Source organism: Grampus griseus, assembly GCF_964374135.1.
Source record: "Grampus griseus genome assembly, chromosome: 11".
NCBI classification, from domain to species: Eukaryota; Metazoa; Chordata; class Mammalia; order Artiodactyla; family Delphinidae; genus Grampus; species Grampus griseus.
In genome coordinates, this window is record NC_139005.1 from 84,964,741 (window position 1) to 84,984,882 (window position 20,142).

General features: G+C 40.9%; 1 protein-coding gene across 1 annotated transcript in view; it reads right to left on the reverse strand.

The window, feature by feature from the left end:
* Nucleotides 1-975: 975 nt before the first annotated feature.
* GLT8D2 (glycosyltransferase 8 domain containing 2) overlaps nt 976-20,142 on the reverse strand; it is a 46,059-nt gene continuing 26,892 nt past the window's right edge. The window contains exons 4-10 of the mRNA XM_082666386.1: nt 13,838-14,009; nt 11,150-11,267; nt 9,760-9,844; nt 9,019-9,131; nt 6,581-6,747; nt 4,023-4,135; nt 976-1,160 (exon numbers count right to left, since the gene is read on the reverse strand). Coding sequence (XP_082522512.1) covers nt 988-1,160; nt 4,023-4,135; nt 6,581-6,747; nt 9,019-9,131; nt 9,760-9,844; nt 11,150-11,267; nt 13,838-14,009 — 941 coding nt within the window. The 3' untranslated portion in view covers nt 976-987. The remainder of the gene's footprint in view (nt 1,161-4,022; nt 4,136-6,580; nt 6,748-9,018; nt 9,132-9,759; nt 9,845-11,149; nt 11,268-13,837; nt 14,010-20,142) is intronic.

Consider the following 20,142-nt stretch of genomic DNA (forward strand, 5'->3'; position numbering starts at 1 on the left):
CAATTACAGCCTTACATAGATTTTTTTTTTTAGTGGAGAAAATACCTTTTAAATTATGATGGACACGCACTAGAGAATGGGTTTGAAGATTTTTTTCAAGCATACAATAATGGTGTTTTTCATTAAATATGACAGATGAACAGTAAATGTTGATATACCCTATATACAACAATATGAGACTTTTTCATTAAATAATATTTAAAAAGTTTTTAAATTCATTTGAAAATCTGATGGTTTTTACAATAAAAAATATTGAAGATGATTATCCTTAAGTTGCATTGTCTTCTTTAGCAAGACTTACTGGTATTCTTTCCCCTCGTTAACCTGAGATCAGTTTGTCTTCTACTATATTTAACATGTAGAATAATATATAATTAAAATCATTAAAAAATCTATGAATATTTTATTTTTTTTTAGACATTTCATGTTTTAAATGTAATATATTGTTCTACCCAAGACAAGACTGACAACCTGTTAAAAAATATCTACATGTGAGGGCTTCCCTGGTGGCGCAGTGGTTGAGAGTCCGCCTGCCAATGCAGGGGACATGGGTTCGTGCCCTGGTCCGGGAAGATCCCACATGCCGCAGAGCGGCTGGGCCCATGAGCCATGGCCACTGAGCCTGCGCGTTCGGAAAAATTAAAAAAAAAAAAAAATCTACATGTGAAAAATATATTTAGAAATGTTTTAAATTTGTGGCTATAATTTTCATTCAGAGTTAAGCAAATTGATTGCTGAAATCTATCTGGGTTTATTTCTTCCCAATAGCATGTTTCACTCACATTATCTTCTATAATTGCCACTTGTGCTTAAGGAAGTAAATCAATACCGATATGATTCACGGTACTATTTGTACACAGTAGGGTTTTTTGTTTTTGTGGATCATTTGTATCAAAGGTACTGTTCATAAAGAACGGTGGTATAGTAGGCTACAAATGGACAATTCCACATTATTTATACAGGAAATATTTAAAATGTCGTGTTATATCAGCTGTTGGGATGATGGAGTTTAAATATCCCTGCAGGGTCAGGAACAAACCAGCTCTCCCATAAGTCGTTGTGAACACTAGGGAAGTCCCAAGGTTTATGTCTTCCATTCCAGTGGAGTAGTTTTGCTTCCTGCAGAAAATGCTCCGAATATCTGGTATCTGGATTCCAGCCTTCATTGTGTTTAGAGGAAAGTAATAGGTTTGTTAGGAAATTAAAATTTTATATTAAAAATTCAATACAAGTTCATCATAAAACAAAAAAGAAATCAGACACATCAATGGGTATGCAATGAAGAATTTACCACCTACCCTAATTTTCCAAAATAACCACTGTTAAAGAGTTTCTCGTGAAATTCTTCCAGTAATGTTCTACCTGTATACCAGTGTGTGTGTGTGTGTGTGTGTGTGTGTGTGTGTGTGTATTTTGTACCCTACCTTTTAAAATTACTGTCTTGGAAAACACATGTGCACAGCAGCACATGTGAATTCACTGAATCATTTTTAATGGCTGCACAGAATGGATATATGACTGTTGAGTGAGTTTCTTATTAAGGACATTTAGGCTGTTTCTGTCCCTTCACAAGCATAAACAATGCTACAATGAACAGTCTTCTATGCATATCTTGTACAGATAATATCTGTAGGATAAAATCTTGTATATGGAACTGCTAGATTGAAGGGTCTGTGCCTTATAAATTTTGATAAGAGATTGTCAAATTGTCCCCCAAAGACTTTGTATTAATTTCCCTCCCACCCAGAGTTTATAGTTCTTGTTTCTCTGCATTTTCCGTCCTTAATATGGCAGCATTTTCTTTTAAACAGTCTTGTGTTTACCCTATAAAATGTGACTGAAAATGAGATCTGCTTTTTAACGAGCAGCTGCCGCCATTTGGATATTACTCTCCTCATGAGTAACCGCTTAGAGACTATGCATTCACCTTGATATTGTTATTGCTCAGCATATTTTTAGAATATCTCTTTCAGAAGTACATTAAGATCTTGTGAACATAAATTTTTTAAATATCCCTATCATGTTGCATTTTCTTTCTAGGAAAGAGAATGTGGTGTTTTCAAAAAAACAACTGAAAGTCCATTGAGTCAGGAGAGGATGAATAGCTAGAACATTATTATTCTCGTTTAACGTATGATGTAAGAGGGAAACACCCCCCTCCAAACCTTTCTTTCATTATTCATAAACATGGCTGTGCAGGGAGTTGCAGAAGAGGAGCTAGGTGTTTGGGCTATAGTAGCATAATTGGAATAATTATTAACTTCCAAAGAATCTATACAAGGAAATGCTCATCTGGGGAGCAAAGCCTTCACGTGGGAAGTCTCCAGGAAGTAGGACATTGTCTCTCAGCCCCACGACTGAAGGACTCTGTAGGCGCTTGCAGTTTTGCTTTTAGCTAAATAAATTTCATAAATTTTAAAAATCTTAAGCCTACCTGTTTAGACCCAAACTTAATACCCATTCGTGTTACACTGCTTTCTGCTTTCAACAAACTCTAAAACGGAATCATTTTTCAAATGATTTCTGTGTAGCTTTACTTTGCAGACCATCCCTGATTCCAAAACGTTCAGCAGAGACGTAGGCTCTGTTCTACAAGGAAAAATGACTTCTCTCCCTTGGGAAGATTCTGCTCCTTCCTACTTGTCAATAAGTTAGATGGTTCATAAAATGTAATTCTGAGTCTCTGTTCCAAGATCATAAATGCTCTAACCCTATCGATCTAAGCTCCGCATAGCTGTTCCTACACAACATTTTAATAGATATTCTACTTTGATGAGATTTTCTACACGCTCATCACATGGAAATGTTGATGTTTGACCTAACAGTGAACCCAACATTATTATAAAGCGAATCAGACAGAATATTAGTGTCCTTAATGTCCCCGTGTCACCCTTCTATGCATACGGATGCTCAGAAAACTCGGGAGATTCTGGTGAGGCAGAAACAAACCTACACAGCATCATTCAGAGGAGACAGTAACCCAACTTCCACAGTTTTGTCTGTCTTTCCTTTTTCAAGGGAAAGTAGGGGACATATCACCTTGCAGGATCGTTCTGAGAGAAGGAATGTTCACGTCTATCCCTGGAGCCTAGCCCAGGGCTTGGCAGCGTATGGGCACCTGGTAAATATAAGTCCACAATCCACTGTCTCCAGTTCTAAAATAATCAATCCCCAAATGTCTGGAAACAAAAAGATTTTTAATAACTTCTTTGGCAGCAAAATCTATAACCCTCTCACGGTACTGCATAATGTAAGTATGTGCACAACATTACCTTTTAAAAATTCAAAACCTTTCTGTATTTCTAAACAGATCTGGCCCAGTGGTTTTGGCTAATGGGTTGTGGCCATATGTTTGAATGAATGTGAATGTCTTCTGTGCCAGGCTCTGTTCTAAGCAGTTTTACACGTATTAGGTGATTTGTTCCTTGTAAAAACATAAGGTTCTATTAGCTTCCTTTCACAAGTGAAGAAACTATGGCACAGAGAGCTTGAGTAACTTGCCCAAGGTCATAGAAAATAGCAGAGTTGGGATTCCAGTCCATACCCCAGAGCCTGTACTCCTGTAGTGAAGAGTGAATAAAAGACTTGAGGGACTCACGTAGTGCAGTCATTAAACAACTTCTTTTTAAAAGAGAAATTGCCGGCTATCTAAATTCATCATAAACTATTACGGTAATTCATTTGGTTTTGTCCACTACAGGCTACTGCAAGAGGGCAATAAGGCATGTGAAAAAGTTCTGACAGTGAAAGTTCCATCGTAACAATAGTTCATGTTTAGCAAGCACATACTATATGCTAAGCATGAGTCTAATTGCTTTTCCTGAATTCCTAGAAACACATCTCTCAGGTCATTTTTATCACCTGCATTTGCAGAATCTAAGGCTTAAGTAACATGTCCAAGGTTACCTCCAAGGTCACCTGGAGGATCTGAATTGAGGAAGCTGGTGCAATAGCACACGCTCCTCGCCTTGGTGCTCATTGGGTCTATAAAATGCACATTGGTGTTCTTCTGAAATACTTACCCAGGTGCCTTATGTGCCACAGGGGGTTGATGGTGGAGTATTTCCCGTGAAACACAATCAGCATTGGGGAGGTGGCCACCCCTCCTCCCAGGGAGCTGCTGTAGAGATTTTCTCTAAGAAACAGAATAAAAAAGCAACATTTGTCCTGGAGTCCCACAGACTCAGATGAAGCAGAATCTAATCATTTTAAAAGGTGTAAGACAGTCCCTCACTATATAACTATGGTCTTTCATTTTTCTCCAACTTTTTATTCTGAAAATTGTTAAACCTACACAAAATTGTAAGACGAATACCATGAACTCCCATATACTTTACCTTGATTCACAGAGTGTTAATATTTTGCCATTTTACTTCTCAGGCCTTTTTATGGCAAACTTCGAAGATCCCAAATTCTGATCCTACATTATTTAGAATGACTTTACTCACAAGTTCAAGGTTATGATAATATTAAAAATATCCAGATAAAAAAGATGGACAAGATATACAATGCCATGATAATAGTGGTTGTGTTATTTTTATGTTCTCTTAAAACTTCAATGATGAAAAATGATTTAAAAATTCAATCTTTATTTTACTTTACTTTTCTTAGCTTTAAGTCAGTCAACGTATCATGCATATTTTAAAGTTGATCTAGGACTTCCCTGGTGGCACAGTGGTGAAGAATCCGCCTGCCAATGCAGGGGACATGGGTTCGAGCCCTGTTCCCAGAAGATTCCACGTGCCGCGGAGCAACTAAGCCTGTGCGCCACAACTACTGAGCCTGCGCTCTAGAGCCCGCGAGCCACAACTACTGAGCCCACGTGCCACAACTACTGAAGCCCACGCACCTAGAGCCCGTGCTCCGCGACAAGAAAAGCCACTGCAATGAGAAGCCCGTGCACCGCAACGAAGAGCAGCCCCCACTCAACACAACTAGAGAAAAGGCCCGCGCGCAGCAACTAAGACCCAACGCAGCCAAAAATAAATTTTTTAAAAATTCTAAAGTTGATACAAAAAATTCAATCTTTAAAAAGTTGACTTTACAAACAGGACTTAATAAATTTCATTGGGGGCTTAAACGGACGAAAGACCAAACACAGACATTGCTTTAGGAAATCAAGCTGGATTCATTTTTCTAAAGGATCCTTAAGGAAGTTAGTGATGTCAGGATACACAGCACATTTTCCAGGACAGATGGAAGGGCAAATTTCCACACCCTAAGATCCTGCAGTTATGGATTATAATCTCTAAGTGAATGAGGGTAATATCACTGTTCAGGAAACCCAGCATTCTCAATCTTAACAGGCCAGAGGAAGTCTGAGCATAGGCTAGTTGGAATATATGCCTGAGATCATCAAACTTGTTGTTATATAATATATTATTACCGAGAGCAATTCAATACAGTACATTCAGGCATCTCCCTCAACCCCTAGAGGCCAACATGAGTTTAGTCCAGGTATGTTCCTAAACTCAGTACAGTGGGATCAGTACAAGGATCAATTGCTCTGATGTCTCCAGGAATCAGACTCACAGGGCCTTTGACTGGTTGTAGGCTTACCCCCTAACCCATACAGGTATAATACCTGTTCTCTCCCTTCCTTAAAATGTTGAAATATCTTCCTGAACCTGCTCTTCTGGAATACTATCTTCTGTCTATGAATTTCAAACATGGCCTATAATGTTTTCCCCATCATATTTCTTTTGCTAATGATATTACATTTAATTAATTTACAATAAAAAGGTAGTTTATATGAATGCTTTGATATTTAAAATGTCTTATCAATATGTATAAAGATGAAGCTTGTAAACTGTCTTGTTCAACTCTTCTATAAGCTTTCTAATTTTTAGTCTTTATCATTTACTGAGAGAAGTATGTTAAAATTTCCAATTGGTATTGTGAATTTCTAAATTAGTTTTTGGAATTGTCAATGCATGGATTATAAATTTTAAGGCCATGTCATTAAATGTTGTTAAGTGATATTTTTTTATTTTTATTTTTTGCAGTACACGGGCCTCTCACTGTTGTGGCCTCTCCCGTAGCGGAGCACAGGCTCCGGACGTGCAGGCTCAGCGGCCATGGCTCACGGGCCCAGCCGCTCCGCGGTATGCGGGATCTTCCCAGACCAGGGCACGAACTCGTGTCCCCTGCATCGGCAGGCGGGCTCTCAACCACTGCGCCACCAGGGAAGCCCGTGTTAAGTGTTATTTTTTAAAAAGTTGACTTTATAAAATAATTCTTAAAAATAAATCTATGTAAGAAGGAGAAACTCGACTAAGATAAATGATTTGCAGTCAAAAAGGTTCACTAGAATTCTGGGAGAAGATTTAAAAATCACATTACTAAACAATTTATTAGAAAATGTTTGTATAATAAGGGATTGCACAGGATCTCACCTACTATGACATATCGTTTGAGGACGGATTTTTCATCCACTGCTCCCTTTTTTCTCAACAGTGCCTCTGTAAGAAAATCTGACCTCAGATGTCTGAAATATTTCTAACCCCTGAGCTATGCATAGAAAATTAATGGAATAATTTTACTCCCAAGCGTGGAAAAAATGGTAGACGGCCACACATACTCTACATTTTTTTGCATCCATTTCTCCAATTGTTTGGTGATACGCTGGTGCTTCCATTCCGTCATGTTGGCAACAATCACACCAGGATTGAAAGAGCAAGTGCTGGGGCTGATGCCAAGGTCTTTTATCGTCTTCTTCCGGTAGTCCAGATAGCCCATATACGTGTTCTATAAAGGAAGAGGATATGTGTGCTTTTGACCAAGGAATCTTTTGCTTCTGGAAAATAACCACTTTCTTGAGACCATCATGCAGCACCTGGGCTTCCTCCTGTGTCATTGGCCACTTCCTGGAGACCCTTCCCACTTTTCTCTTGCTCCCCAACCTCTAAAAACTGAGTGCCCCTAGTCTCATGTCCAGCATCTGCTTCTTTCTGCAGCATCAACTCCCTAGGCAGCCTCATCTTGTCTCATGGCTCTAAATCTCTCCGTGTAGACAGCCCGGACCTCTCCTCTGGATTTCCAGGTCTACTACATCTGCCAGCTCTATCTGTCCTTGTGGGTGCTTAGTAAGGCAGCTCTCCTTACACCCCAAAACTGACCCCAATCCTATCCCAAACCTGCTTTCCTACAACCTGCCCTACTTCAGTGTCCACTCCATCCTTCCAGTTAGACAGACACCTAAGGTCATTAGGTCATCCTAGACTCCTCACTCACTTTTCATCCAGATCTCAGCAAATCCTGTCAGTCCCATCTTCCAAAATATATTCAGAAGCCAAGCTTTTTGACCGCGCCACATGGTTTGTGGAATCTTAGTTCCCCGACAAGGGATCAAACCTGGGCCCTCAACAGTGAGAGCATGGAGTCCTAACCACGGGACCACCAGGAAAGTCCCCAGTAGCCAAGCACTTCTTACTGTCTCTACTACCTTCCTGGTCCAAACCATAATTACCACTCACTGGATTTCTGCCAGCTCCTCCCAACCTGTGTCCTGCTTCCACCCTTTTCAATCCCACTCTGTCTCAGTGTTACTCATCTGCTCAAAGCCCCTCCAGTGGCTTCCCCTCTCATTCAGAGTAAAACCCAGACTCCCTAAAATTCCTGCCATGCCCTCCACCATCTACCCCACCCCCATTACCTGTCCAACTTCCATGATTCTCCCCCTTGACCCCTCTGCCACACTGACCTCCTTGTTCCTTTAATACACCAAACACACCCCTGCCTCAAGACCTTTGCATTTGCTGTTACCTCTTCTGAAATGTTTTTCCCCTAAATATCTATTAAGATAGTTGCCTCAGCTCTTTCAGGTGTAGGCTCAGCGACAACATCTCAGTGGAGCCTTCCCTGACCACCCAACTTAAAATCCAACCCCACCTCCACCCTGATCTTCTGTTCAATATTTTACTTGCTTGTTGACCGCCTCTTCCCACTAAAATGTAAGCTACCCAAAAGCGGAATTTCAGTTTTATCTGCTGTGTTACCAGCACCTAAAACTGTGTGAGACACATAGCAAGCACTCAATAGCTAGTTTTGAGTGAATGTAAAATGAGGAAGGACACACTATTTCACCCACCTCATGGTATGCTCAAAGACAACATGGGTGTAATGGAACTATTTAAGCACTTTTCTATGTGCAGGCACTGTTCTAAGAACTTCGTGCATATTACCTCATTAGTTGCATACGATAGCTTTACATGTATTAACTAATTTAACTCTCCCAATAACCCTACCAGAGAAGTATTGATACTGTTATTACCTCTATTTAAGAAATGAGGGAGAAAACCACTGAGTAAGTAACTTGCCCAAGGTCACAAAGCTACTAAGTGATGGAGCCAAGATTTTGACAGGCAGTTCTGGGCCCAGGGCCTAGGCCTTAAAGTGTGTCACAGCTTAAATGTCACACATGTAAAATTATTTCCTGGAACTTTTTTTGAAGAACAGCATTCGATTCGTAAGAGCATCTTGTATTGTAAAGCCATTCTTTTGGTTTCGGTGTTACATCTGGGTCCGACTGTCTTCATTTCTACCAGGGTATGGAGCTCTTTACCTTGGAACAAAATCAGTATTTTCCTCTACTGAAATGAGGGGGCGGGGAATAATGGTCAAAACTCTGAAAACAGAACCAAAGGTTCAGTGAGTCTCTTTTACAGAAAACACCATCTCTGCCATAGAATGTGGTTGCGAGTGACTTAGATAACAACCATCGTTCCTGGAGCATTTACTGGACACTTTGACATCATGTTATTTCATCACAACTCACAAAAACACAACCAAATAGATGCTACTGTTGCCATGTTTCAGGTAAGGAAAGCGGGACTTGCAGGGGTGAGTAACTTGCCCCGGAGTCGGTGGGAGCAGAGCTGGGATGTGAATGGGAAGCCCGGGCCCCTGGCTGTTTGCCTCCCAGCAGTCCCCCAGTCTTCTCCAAGGTGAGGATGACGCTCGTTCTGAAGTGCAGGGAGGCGAAGGGGCAAAGGGAGGATTCCCGAGACATGTGCCCACCTGCAGCCCCACAAGTCTGTGTATGTCCTGGGAGGAGGGCAAATCGCAGTCATCTGAGAAAGCTGCCGCATGGCCCAGGGCCAAGGTGGTGTCGTACAGCTCTTGGATGTCCCCTGGATTCACAAACACCACGAGTTACAATAGTATAGCACTCATTCTAGGGCTAGATAGAGCCTCGAGCTTCAACAACCCCTGATTTTGCTGTGGGGGAAAAGTATGTGATCCATGGTTTCAAGTGGCTTGGCAATTGTCCTGATAAGAACAGGTCATATCAATTTAAAAAGCCACTTGATAAGAAGCTCAGATCAACACTCGTCAGATTTCTTTATTTCTGTTGCTGTGTACGTACCACACCAATGCTCGTCTTATTTTGCACGTGCGCGCGAGAGAAGGTGACATTTAACACGAAAACTTAGCTCGCTTCTAAGAATGTTATCAGTGAGGTTTTATCCCCCTACATTTTAGGCGTGCAGAAAAAGGAAAGGCCACCTATTACAGACTTTTACAAGCTACTTATTACAGACTTTGACAATCAGAGAGTGGCTCTCAGAAAGTCAACTGGATTGTCCCAGAAAGTATCAACCCGTTTTCAAAGTATTCCCTGATTAACAACACTATACTCCCCAATTTAATAAGCGATCAAAATCACTGAGCCGCTAGATATTTCAAACATGAAGAGAGACGGTCATTCTACTTATCAGCTGCTCTGTTTCCGAGTGTTCTTGGCATCGGTGAGCATACCTTGTACGATTACATCATCATCCAAATAGATGACTTTCTCGTGTTGATGGATAAGCAGAGGGAGATAAAATCGAACAAAGTTCAGCTGTTAAAACAACAAAAGCAGTGATTGTGGGGAAAAGACAGAAGGCCCAGTGACTAATAGGTGTGCTGGGGGGGTCAGCTTTGACCATGGCCTCTGCTCAGCTCCAGGTCTGGAGCAGAATAAAACAGAGGCTGCAAAGAGGTCTCACCTGAGCTTCCTGATGCCCAGTTTACCTGGGCCCTGGGACCGAAACCAGCGCTGGTCAGCAGTTCTTCTAGATCCAAACCCCCCACTGCTGAGACTGTCACCGCTTTCATCTCTGTGAACTGATGCAGCGGGAGTCACAGAGGCTGTCAATCTTTCTGGCCACAAATCGCCTGCTTTCCTCTACACTCAGTAATTTGACTACTGTCAACTAAAGCAGCCTTACACACACATGCACACTTAACGTGCGCGCACACACAGTGCACACATACGTACACACATGTGTGCGTGAGCACACACATACGTGCACGCACACACACACACACGTGCGTGCGCATGTGGAGCTCATCTCACACGTCATCACATCACACACACAGGTTCACCCTCTTAGCTCCCTGAACCAGAAAAAAGCCAGAGAAGCATGGGCTGAGGATGGGGGTCTTAACGTTTTAATAGCTACAATACTGTATAATGCAAAGTCCCAACTCAGCTAGCCCTCTTGATAATAAATATCTGGAATTGGGAAAAGATCTTATCATCAGAGGGCTTCGAATTTAGTTAATTTTCAAGGATGGATTTAAATAATAATCACATGTAGAAGGTGGCTGCATTTTCTGTCCACCTGCCATCAAAAACACCACTCTTTATGCAGAAGAGGGTCCCTTTTGTAAGAGCTCTTGCAGTAAAACACCTTACGATTCCCAGTGCCAGGAAGCAAGGTGGTGTCTCCTGAGAGTGTGTCAATACTCTGAAGTAATAATCCATCTTGCTACCATGTTTCCTCAGCTACTGGGATGCTCTGAGCTACGTGTAAGGTCCCGGCGCGGTGCACACAACTGCCTCTGAGCTGGGAATACTTTTTCTAGGCCTCATAACTCGGGCCCTCCCCTGCCGCACAGGCATATTTACACACATAAATGCATCCTGCATCTTCTTACGTTTCGTTTCTTTTTTCATAGCTTCATTATGGTTAATGTAAACCATCTTACATCCTTTCTGCAGTAGGTGGCTTTTGACTTATAAATAAGCAGCGTTTGGTGGACACCTAAAACTGTTAGGCTTCTACAACATTCTGTGGGCATCCCAGTGGCTGGTGTTCACACCGAACAAGGTCTCACCGAGAACCATCCCCGATCCCCGACATGTGCGATCCCTACTCACAGGCTGGAGCAGTTCAGGCCTCGCGGAGTCTGGTCTGATCTTTCCTTTGAGGACCATAGGGTTGAATTCCACGATTTTAAAGTTTATTTCTCTCAGTTTAGAATGTTCGATCCATTTTCTAAAGGGATGACAAAAACAGAAAAGAACCTCGAGCACACACCTCCAAACTTTCCTCAATTTGCCTATTGCCTCAATCTCTTGCCTCCATAGAAAGTTAAAAATAAAATATGTGCAACCTTAGTAGAGTCTAGTCTATAAATCCTTCTGATTTTTTCCCCATCTGGTTTAGCTTTGAATCTTTTTTTTTCATTCACATTACTTTCTGCAAAGGAAATGAAGCAAAATAGTAATAACCAGATATCTCCCCAGATCCACATAATCTCCACAGGAAACTAGAACAAAAAGTTCCTTCTTTCTTATAAAGCAGCATCTGTGGTTGACGGTGCTCTCCTTTTTATTTTTATTTTTTTTTGCGGTACATGGGCCTCTCACTGTTGTGGCCTCTCCCGTTGTGCAGCACAGGCTCTGGACACGCAGGCTCAGTGGCCATGGCTCACAGGCCCAGCTGCTCTGTGGCATGTGGGATCTTCGCGGACCGGGGCACGAACCTGCGTCCCCTGCATCGGCAGGCGGACTCTCAACCACTGTGCCACCAGGGACGCCCGATGGTGCTCTCTTTGCCATGGGTTAACAGCACTGTAAGGAAGCCCAGCCTTCTGAACCTGCTGCTTTGACTGAATCGTGTTTATTCTGCTGTTTTGACTCCAAGGATGATTTGAATTTACTTTTGCCTCTCAGTCTTCTGTCCTTGCTCCCCACTTTCTCTTCCTCCTCCTCTCCACCCTCTCCCCTTATGTGTTCTCAGTCTCACAGAACTTGAAATACCTTGAACTTCCCTTCATCTCTGCTCTCTCCACTTCCTCCATCCTCCTTAGAAATAGTCGCTGTTAACAGCTGGGGATTTTTCTGGGTCTTTTTCTTTACAGAAATACATATATGTACATGTACAAATTTACAGTTTGGGTGTTTTGATTTCATTGCTATAGATTGAATGTTGTGTCCCCACAGATTTGTATGTTGAAACCTAATCCCCAGTGTGATGGTATTTGGAGGTGTGGATTGTAGGAGGCAATTAGGTCATGAGGATGAAGCCCTCATGAATGGGACTAGTGCCCCTTATAAAAGACGTTCATCCCAGTGAACTCCCTTATTCCTTCTGCCATGTGAGAACACAGCGAGAAGACAGTCTGCTATGAAGCATGAAATGAGCCCTTCCCAGACATGGAATCTGCTGGCACCTAGAACTTGGGCTTCCCAGCCTCCAGAACCTGAGAAGTAAATTTCTCTTGTTTTTAAGCCAAGCCATCCAGTCTGTGCATTCGGTTACAGCAGCTCAAACAGATTAAGACATTCATCAAGTGGGTCATCCTATATGAGGTGTACTGCAACTTGTATTTTCCACTTAGTAATATGTCTTGGAGATATTCTATGCCTTCTTTCTTTGTTAACAGCTGGATCATATTCCATAGTTCATTTAAATATTCTTTCACTGACGGACATTTAAGCACTTCACAATTTTTTTACCACTTCACATAATGCCGAAATTAACATTATTGTACATATACTTTGGTCATATGTACTAGAATTTCCGCAGCACAGATTCCCAGCTGTTGAAACAGAATGGTGAGTCAAACTATATATGCATATACCATTTTATTAGATATTGCCATATTGCCCTCCCAAGATTGCTTTACCGATTTATGAAGTGTACATTGTGTAAACAAGGAATAAGCATGTCCATTTTCCTGCACAGGACGGTGTCGTCCTATTTAGTTTCTACCATCCTGATGAGTGCAATGACACGCCATTGTTTTCATTTGCGTTTCCCTATCAGTAACATGGAATGCCTTTTCGTGTTTGCTGACCATTTATAGTGTTTTTTTCTGTGAATTGTCTGTATTCTGTGCTCGTTTTTCTACTATAAGCTCATCTTTTTGAATTTTTTTGGTAAGAATTCTGTATACATTTTGGATAGTAATCCATTGTCTATAATACATGTTGAAAATACCTTGCCTAATCTGTTGTGTGATCAGTTTCACTTAGTGTTTTTCACCAGTTAAAACTTTTTAAATATTAGCAGTCAAATCTGTCAGTTTTTTCCTTGGGCTCAAGGAGTCACTCTCCATACCAAAATGATACAATTATCCCACGTTTTAGGAAGACATTCAGAATTTTAGTTCCTGTTTATTTCTTTTAAATCCAACTCCAATTTATGTTTCAGTATGGTGTGTGATAGGAAAGAGACCACCCTGCAGTTTAAAAATTATAATTAGTGATGATTCTGAGCCATATTAAATTATTATACTAATAGTCTCTCAGGTTAAGACAGCAGAGAAAAGAGAAACTTTTAGAAAGAAAGACTCGTATAAACTGCTTAAGGATTGGGTTTCCTTCATTCATTAGATAATTCACTTCTGCAGAATGATGCATTGCCCTACCGGATTAATGAGACTTTGCTAAAATTTCCTTAGCTAGGAACACGTTTGTCAGGCCATCAGGTAAACCTCAGGTCATCCCCTTATTAATTTAAAGGACATTTATCAAACCAAAGAAGGGAATCCATGTAAAGAAAGACAAGGACAATTAAAAGAAAGTAGAAAACTCCAAAGTCTATAGTACACAGATTACCGTATTCTGGACAGAGTGTTCCGGAGTCCCACTACATAGAACAAAATGTTGGCATCAGTGTTGCTGTAGATGCTGTTGATGGCAGCCATAGCCGCACCCATCCTCCCTGCTGCTGCACAAATCACCACCGGAATCTCATCTTCCATATCCTCAGGAGTCTCAGAGTCATCATCTGGAAACATCAAAATCAGAGTCTTGGAACATGAAGGAATTTCACAGTGTGGAAGTCTTGCTTTCCACACTCCAGGGGGAAGATAGGATGGTGGGGAAGAGATTGCCAATTATTCTCCAATATCCCAGTCTCTCCTTCTTCTCTTAGAAATACAACATTGGAACTTTAGCTGGCACATAGCCAACCACTAAGAATATTTTTCCAGACTCCCTTGCAGCTCTGTGTGATCAAGTGCTGACCAATGGGATGTTAGTGCCAGTATATGTGCAACGCCTGAGTTTGCCTTTAAAAGGAATATGCTTACCCTCCCCTTTTCTTTTCCCCCTTCCCATTGCCTGGAATGTTGATATGATGATAGGAGTTCAAGCAGCCATCTTGTACCATGAGATGGAAGCTGCCTCTTGAGGACACCAAAACTATAAGATAGAAAGGATCCTGATCTGGATGATTATGGAACTGACACATCAGACTTTCACTTGAGAGAGAAAATAAACTTCTATTTTGCTTAAGTCACTATTATTTTGGAGCTCTCTTAAAGAAGCCAATCAGATAGCCTAACACATACACACAGTTGAAAAATATGTGAATAACTGAAAAGCCTCATTTGATTCAACATTCTTCAACTCTTGTCTGAATTGGAATATTTACCTTGCCTACATTGCTATAAAATATATTGCTTTGTGATCTTGCTTTCTGTCATCCATGCTCTTGTTGAGAGAGTCAAAAGTTGATGGCAAAAAAAGGAGATAAATGAAAAAGTATGACTAATGCATAAGATGAATAATTGATTATTCTTCTGATCCTTGGCTATGATATAAAATACTAATGTCATAACATCATATTTCGGTACCACAACACAACTTTCAGGTATGAAGAATAATAATTATCAGTATGTAGAGTATTCACTATCAAACAGATATCTGAGTTTTACTTAAAGCTCTCTCTTTCTTTACAGATGTCTTTTTGCAAAATCTCTATTATTCAGACCCAGGGTAGTTTTAGCTGATATTTAATCCAACAAACGTGTATGAAACTAACCACCAGGTACTCTGCTTTGTATAATTTAAGAAATATTGAAAGGCCTCCCTCTTTATCTCCTATATCCCTTCCTCCACAAGTGAAATTTCCACCACTACAATAATTTTTCACAGTATATTTGCTGGCATGAGATAATGCTCATAATATAATGTTAAGGGTGGGGGGGGAGAGAACACAAAATCCTTTCCAGTATTTGATCCCAATTTGACACATGCATATTTGCAAACGGATCTATTTATAGAATTGAGTAATTTTAATTTCCTTATTTGTGTTTCTTGTACTTTCCAAATTCTCCAAAGTAATTACAGGTTGCTTTTATAAAGAGAAGAAAAAATTTCTTAAGGGACTGTTCCTTTTGAACTAAACTGTCATCTTGGGGAGGTCCCCTAATCATGTGGTATGTTGCCTAATCATATGGTACCTGCAGGCATCTAAGTGATTTGCCTAAATGAAAATTTGACTATGTTTCTTCATTGCTTAAAGTTCTCCCATGGTTTCTATAGGATAGAGCCACATTTCCTGGCACACGTGGATCCAGTCCCTGTTCACTTCTCTAGCCTTGTCTACTTCTATTCCAGCGTTGCAAAAATACTAGCGGTTCCCTGAATACTGGCACCATGTTGTCCCTTATCTTAATGCCTTTTCACAGGCTGTTTCTGATACCTGGAATATTATTTTCATCCCCTCCTGCATGTCTAACTATTACATATTCATTCCAAATGCAGTATAGACATGGGAGCCCCCAGGAAGCCTTTAACAGCTCACTAACACAAATTAGTTCAGCCCTCACCCATGGTCACTCTGTCCTTGCTTGTGAGTGGATTTACCAGCTGCACTGCAATTTATTTGGTAGCATGTCTTTCCTTTCTCTCCTGTAACACTAGGAGCTCTGTGAAGGCTGGGACAGTATCTTGTTCACCTCTGTCTCCTCTGCAGCTAGCCCAGTGCTGGAACATGGTAGATTCTCAATACATTTTGGATGGTTGGCTGGCTGGCTGGCTGGGTGAATTCATTAGAAACCTCTATTTGAGAACTCACCACACTGCATGGGAAGAATCTATTCATGTGTATGCCTCCTATACTAGACTGTAAGCTCATTGTATTATCCCCACTGAGTCTGGCACCTAGCAAGCACTTAATGAAAGTTTGCTGAAATCAACTAAACAGATATGGTGTATTGGCCTTAGAGAACAGGGCCCTAGAGGAATAATTCATGGGTGACTCTTAGGGGCAAAGAAAGAGGGAAGGGTTGAAAATCTGGGGCAGTACCTGGCTGTCAGGCTCAGATAGAGTCCTTTATCAGGCTATGGGCAGAATGAGGTTTGGAGGAACACGTCGCCTTGAAAGAAGAGCACCCCAAGGGAAGGTCAAACACTGAGTTTACAGCTCTGCTGCAGACACATCACACCACCATACTGCTTAAAAGCCTCTGCCAGTCAGAGAATCTGGGAGCTAACCTAAGCCAAAATGCTCTCTGCCTAGAAGTCTTTCCTGGACAGAATGATAGATGAAGGCACGTTGGAGGAAGGGTGGGAAGATTTTTCAACTGTAATTCTTCACCAATGCCCCATCCTAGCAGATCTTTGGGAATCAGCCATTGTACTACTTGGATCTGTTACACCAAATGCTGCCTGAGCCAGACCATTAAAAGGTTTGTTATGAGAAGCCATTTGGTGCCCATAAAAATCTCATATAATAATGGCATATGGACCAGAAATTTATTATATTGCTTTAGACCCTTCTCACAAGTAACTCTTATCAAACAATGTCCATTTCTAGAAGAGGTGAAATGTCTGCACTCCCAGTGCCAAATCTCTGAATCCCATTTCAAATTAGAACTATTTTAGCCAAACATATAAACTTGCTGCACCCCAAATGGGCCAAGAGTGAATCACCAGCATGCTGACTGCAAGGAAACTGTCGGGAGATTCCATGGAGTGTCATTATCAGGAGATTCCATAGAATGCTACCATGTTTTTCTTCAGTACATGACTTCCCAGGGCCTCTGGACTTCACGTTATGACACTAGTTCTTTGAATTAATGTTTTAAAAATTGTGAAGATTAATATGGAATAGGTGAGGTACAGAGGATTTTTAGGGCACTGAAACTATTCTGTATTCTATAATGATAGATAAATGTCCTTATAAATTTCTCAAAACCCATAAAATATACAACACCAGGGGTGAACCCTAATGTAAACTATGGACACTGGTGGAAATTCCCTGGTTGCCCAATGGTTAGAACTCCCTGCTTCCACTGCAGGGGACATGGGTTTGATCTCTGGTCAGGGAACTAAGATCCTGCATGCTGCACAGCATGGCCAAAAAAAAAAAATTAACTATGGACACTAGTGAAAATGATGTGTTAACATAGGTCCACAGATTGTAACACATGTACCACTCTGGTACGGGATGTTAATAGTGGGGGAGGCTGTGTGTGTGTGTGTGTGTGTATGAGCGCGTGTGTGTGAGCGAGTGCATGTGTGCGCGCATGTGTGCGTGTGCACGTGTGTGTGTGTGTGTGTGTGTGTGTGTGTGTGTGTGTGTGTGGTGGAAAGGGGTATGGGGGAAATCTCTGCACCTTCTGCTCAGTTTTGCTGTGAAACTAAAACTGCTCTAAAAAATAAAGTCTATAAAATATTAACATGCACCTCTGGAAAATTCCAGTCAAACAGAAGAGTATCTAAATGGTGACTGTTTTCTGCAGACCTCGCAGCCCACATTCCAAAGGTTACCAGTGTGGTATGTGCCTCTCAAACCCTTCTTAATGTACACACAAAAGCACATATATTACATATTATATAAATATTACATGAAATTTGATGTATTATTTTAAAACCAAAATACCACCCTCCCCCCCGCAAAGGAGAATCATTTAAGAGTTCTTTGGACTTCATCTTCAAAAGTAGCCAAAAAATTCAAGTGACAGGGTATCCCAGAAAATCTTTTGCAGTTAGTGAAATTAGGGTGTAACTAAGAACATTCAGAATGCTACACACACAGTTTAGGTGATCTTGGTATAGTGGTGGGACAGCAGTGATTATAAAATGAAAGTAATTAACATGTGCATACTCTGCCTGGTGAGACTAAAGGGAAAGAGGTGTCCAGCCTAGAAAAACATTTCTCAGTGGATTTCCTATGAAGTCAGTGTGTCTTGGGTTTAACTTTGAAACAAATTTAAAAAGTTTTAAACTGAAAAAAAAAAATGAAATCATACTTTTCATAGTCTTCTGTAACCTGCTTTTTCCACTTACATACCACAGACATCCATCTTTCCATGCCAACTATGTTCTTTTGAGTGGTATTTCATAACACTGATTCCCTCTCTTTTTTTAAATTTTAACACTGTGTGGGATAAAAATGTGCTATTGGATCCATTCATGTGGTGAAAACACTTTATCGTATATAAATATATAGCCAATTAGTCAGGATGTGCATTTCCTCACAGTTCTTTTAACAGCTATTATAAAAGCAACTCATTTCTTTCCATGGAGAAAGGAATTTGCAATGCGATCTGCCGACTGAATGTGTTGGTTTATGGGCAGGAAGTAAAACGTGAGGAGTAACAAGCTCAAAGTTCAGACCACATTTGGCCTTGTATGACCTTCTCTCTCTCTTTCTGTCTCTGTCTCTGTCTGTCTCTGTCTCTGTCTCTGTCTCTCTCTCTCGACCTTTCTCAAAGCAATTTATTGAGTCATTAGTTACATACTGCTATGGACTGAATTGCGTACCCCTAAAATTCATATGTTGAAGCTCTAACTCCTAGTACCTCAGAATGTGACTGTATTTGGAGATAGGGCCTTTAAAGAGGCAGTTAGGTTAAATGAGGCCCACCCTTAATTCCATATGGCTAGCGTCCTTATAAGAAGAGGAAAAGACACCAGGCCACGTGAGGACACAGAGAGAAGGCGTTCCTCTGCAGGGCAAACCAGCCCTGCCGGCACCTTGATCTTGGACTTCCAGCTTCCAGAACTGTGAGAAAATTAATGTCTGTTGTTTAAGTTACCCAGTCTGTGGTATTTTGTTATGGCAGCCCAGGCAGACTAATACAGATTTCTTTAAACTTACCTACTGTAAGTACATAGTTCAATGATATTTAGTAAATTTATCCCATTTTAGAACATTTAGAATGTTCTAAAATCCCATTTTAGAACAATTTTCATCACCAGAAAATTTCCCTTCAGCTGGGTTGCAGTTAAGCCACTCCCACTCCCAGCCCCAGGCAACCACTGACCTGTTTTTCTGTCTCCATAGATTTGCCTTTCCTAGAAGTTTCCTTTAAATGGAATCATATAACATGTGGTGTTTTTGGTCTAGCATCTTTCATTTAGTATGTGTGTGAGGTTTATTCATATTGTATCATGTATTAGTAGTTTGTTCCTTTTTACTGTTGGAAAGTACTCCATTGCATGGATATAACACATTTTATATATTCAGTACTTGATTCCCATGTGGATTGCTTCCAGTTTGGGGCTACTATCAATAATGCCCTATAAATATCTGCATACATATCTATGTATGGAAATCATTCACGTTCCAGAGGCTCCTAATGTTCATCTAGACCTGATTATACATATTTTTAATTTTTTATGAATTTTAAAATAATTAATTAATTTTTGGCTGTGTTGGGTCTCTGTTGCTGCATGCGGGCTTTTCTCTGGTTGAGGTGAGCGGGGGCTACTCTTCCTCGAGGTGGCGGGCTTCTCATTGCAGTGGCTTCTCTTGTTGTGGGGCACGGGCTCTAGGCATGCAGGCTCCGTAGCTGTGGCGCACAGGCTTAGTTGCTCCGCGGCATGTGGGACCTTCCTGGACCAGGGCTCGAACCCATGTCCCCTGCATTGGCAGGTGGATTCTTAACCACTCGCCTCCAGGGAAGTCCTTATGAATTTTTTTATGTTGAAAAAGTCAGCTTTGCGAGAGCAGGGACATTATTTTGTTCCTTGTAGAGTGTCCAGTGCCTAAGCCTCTGGCTTAAAAAAAAGTGTGAATATGAATGTATATAATGCACCAAAATAGTAACTGTATTTGCCTTTGGCTGATACAGCTCCAGGTAATATTTTGTATTTTCCATAAATGAGTATATTCATTTTGCTGA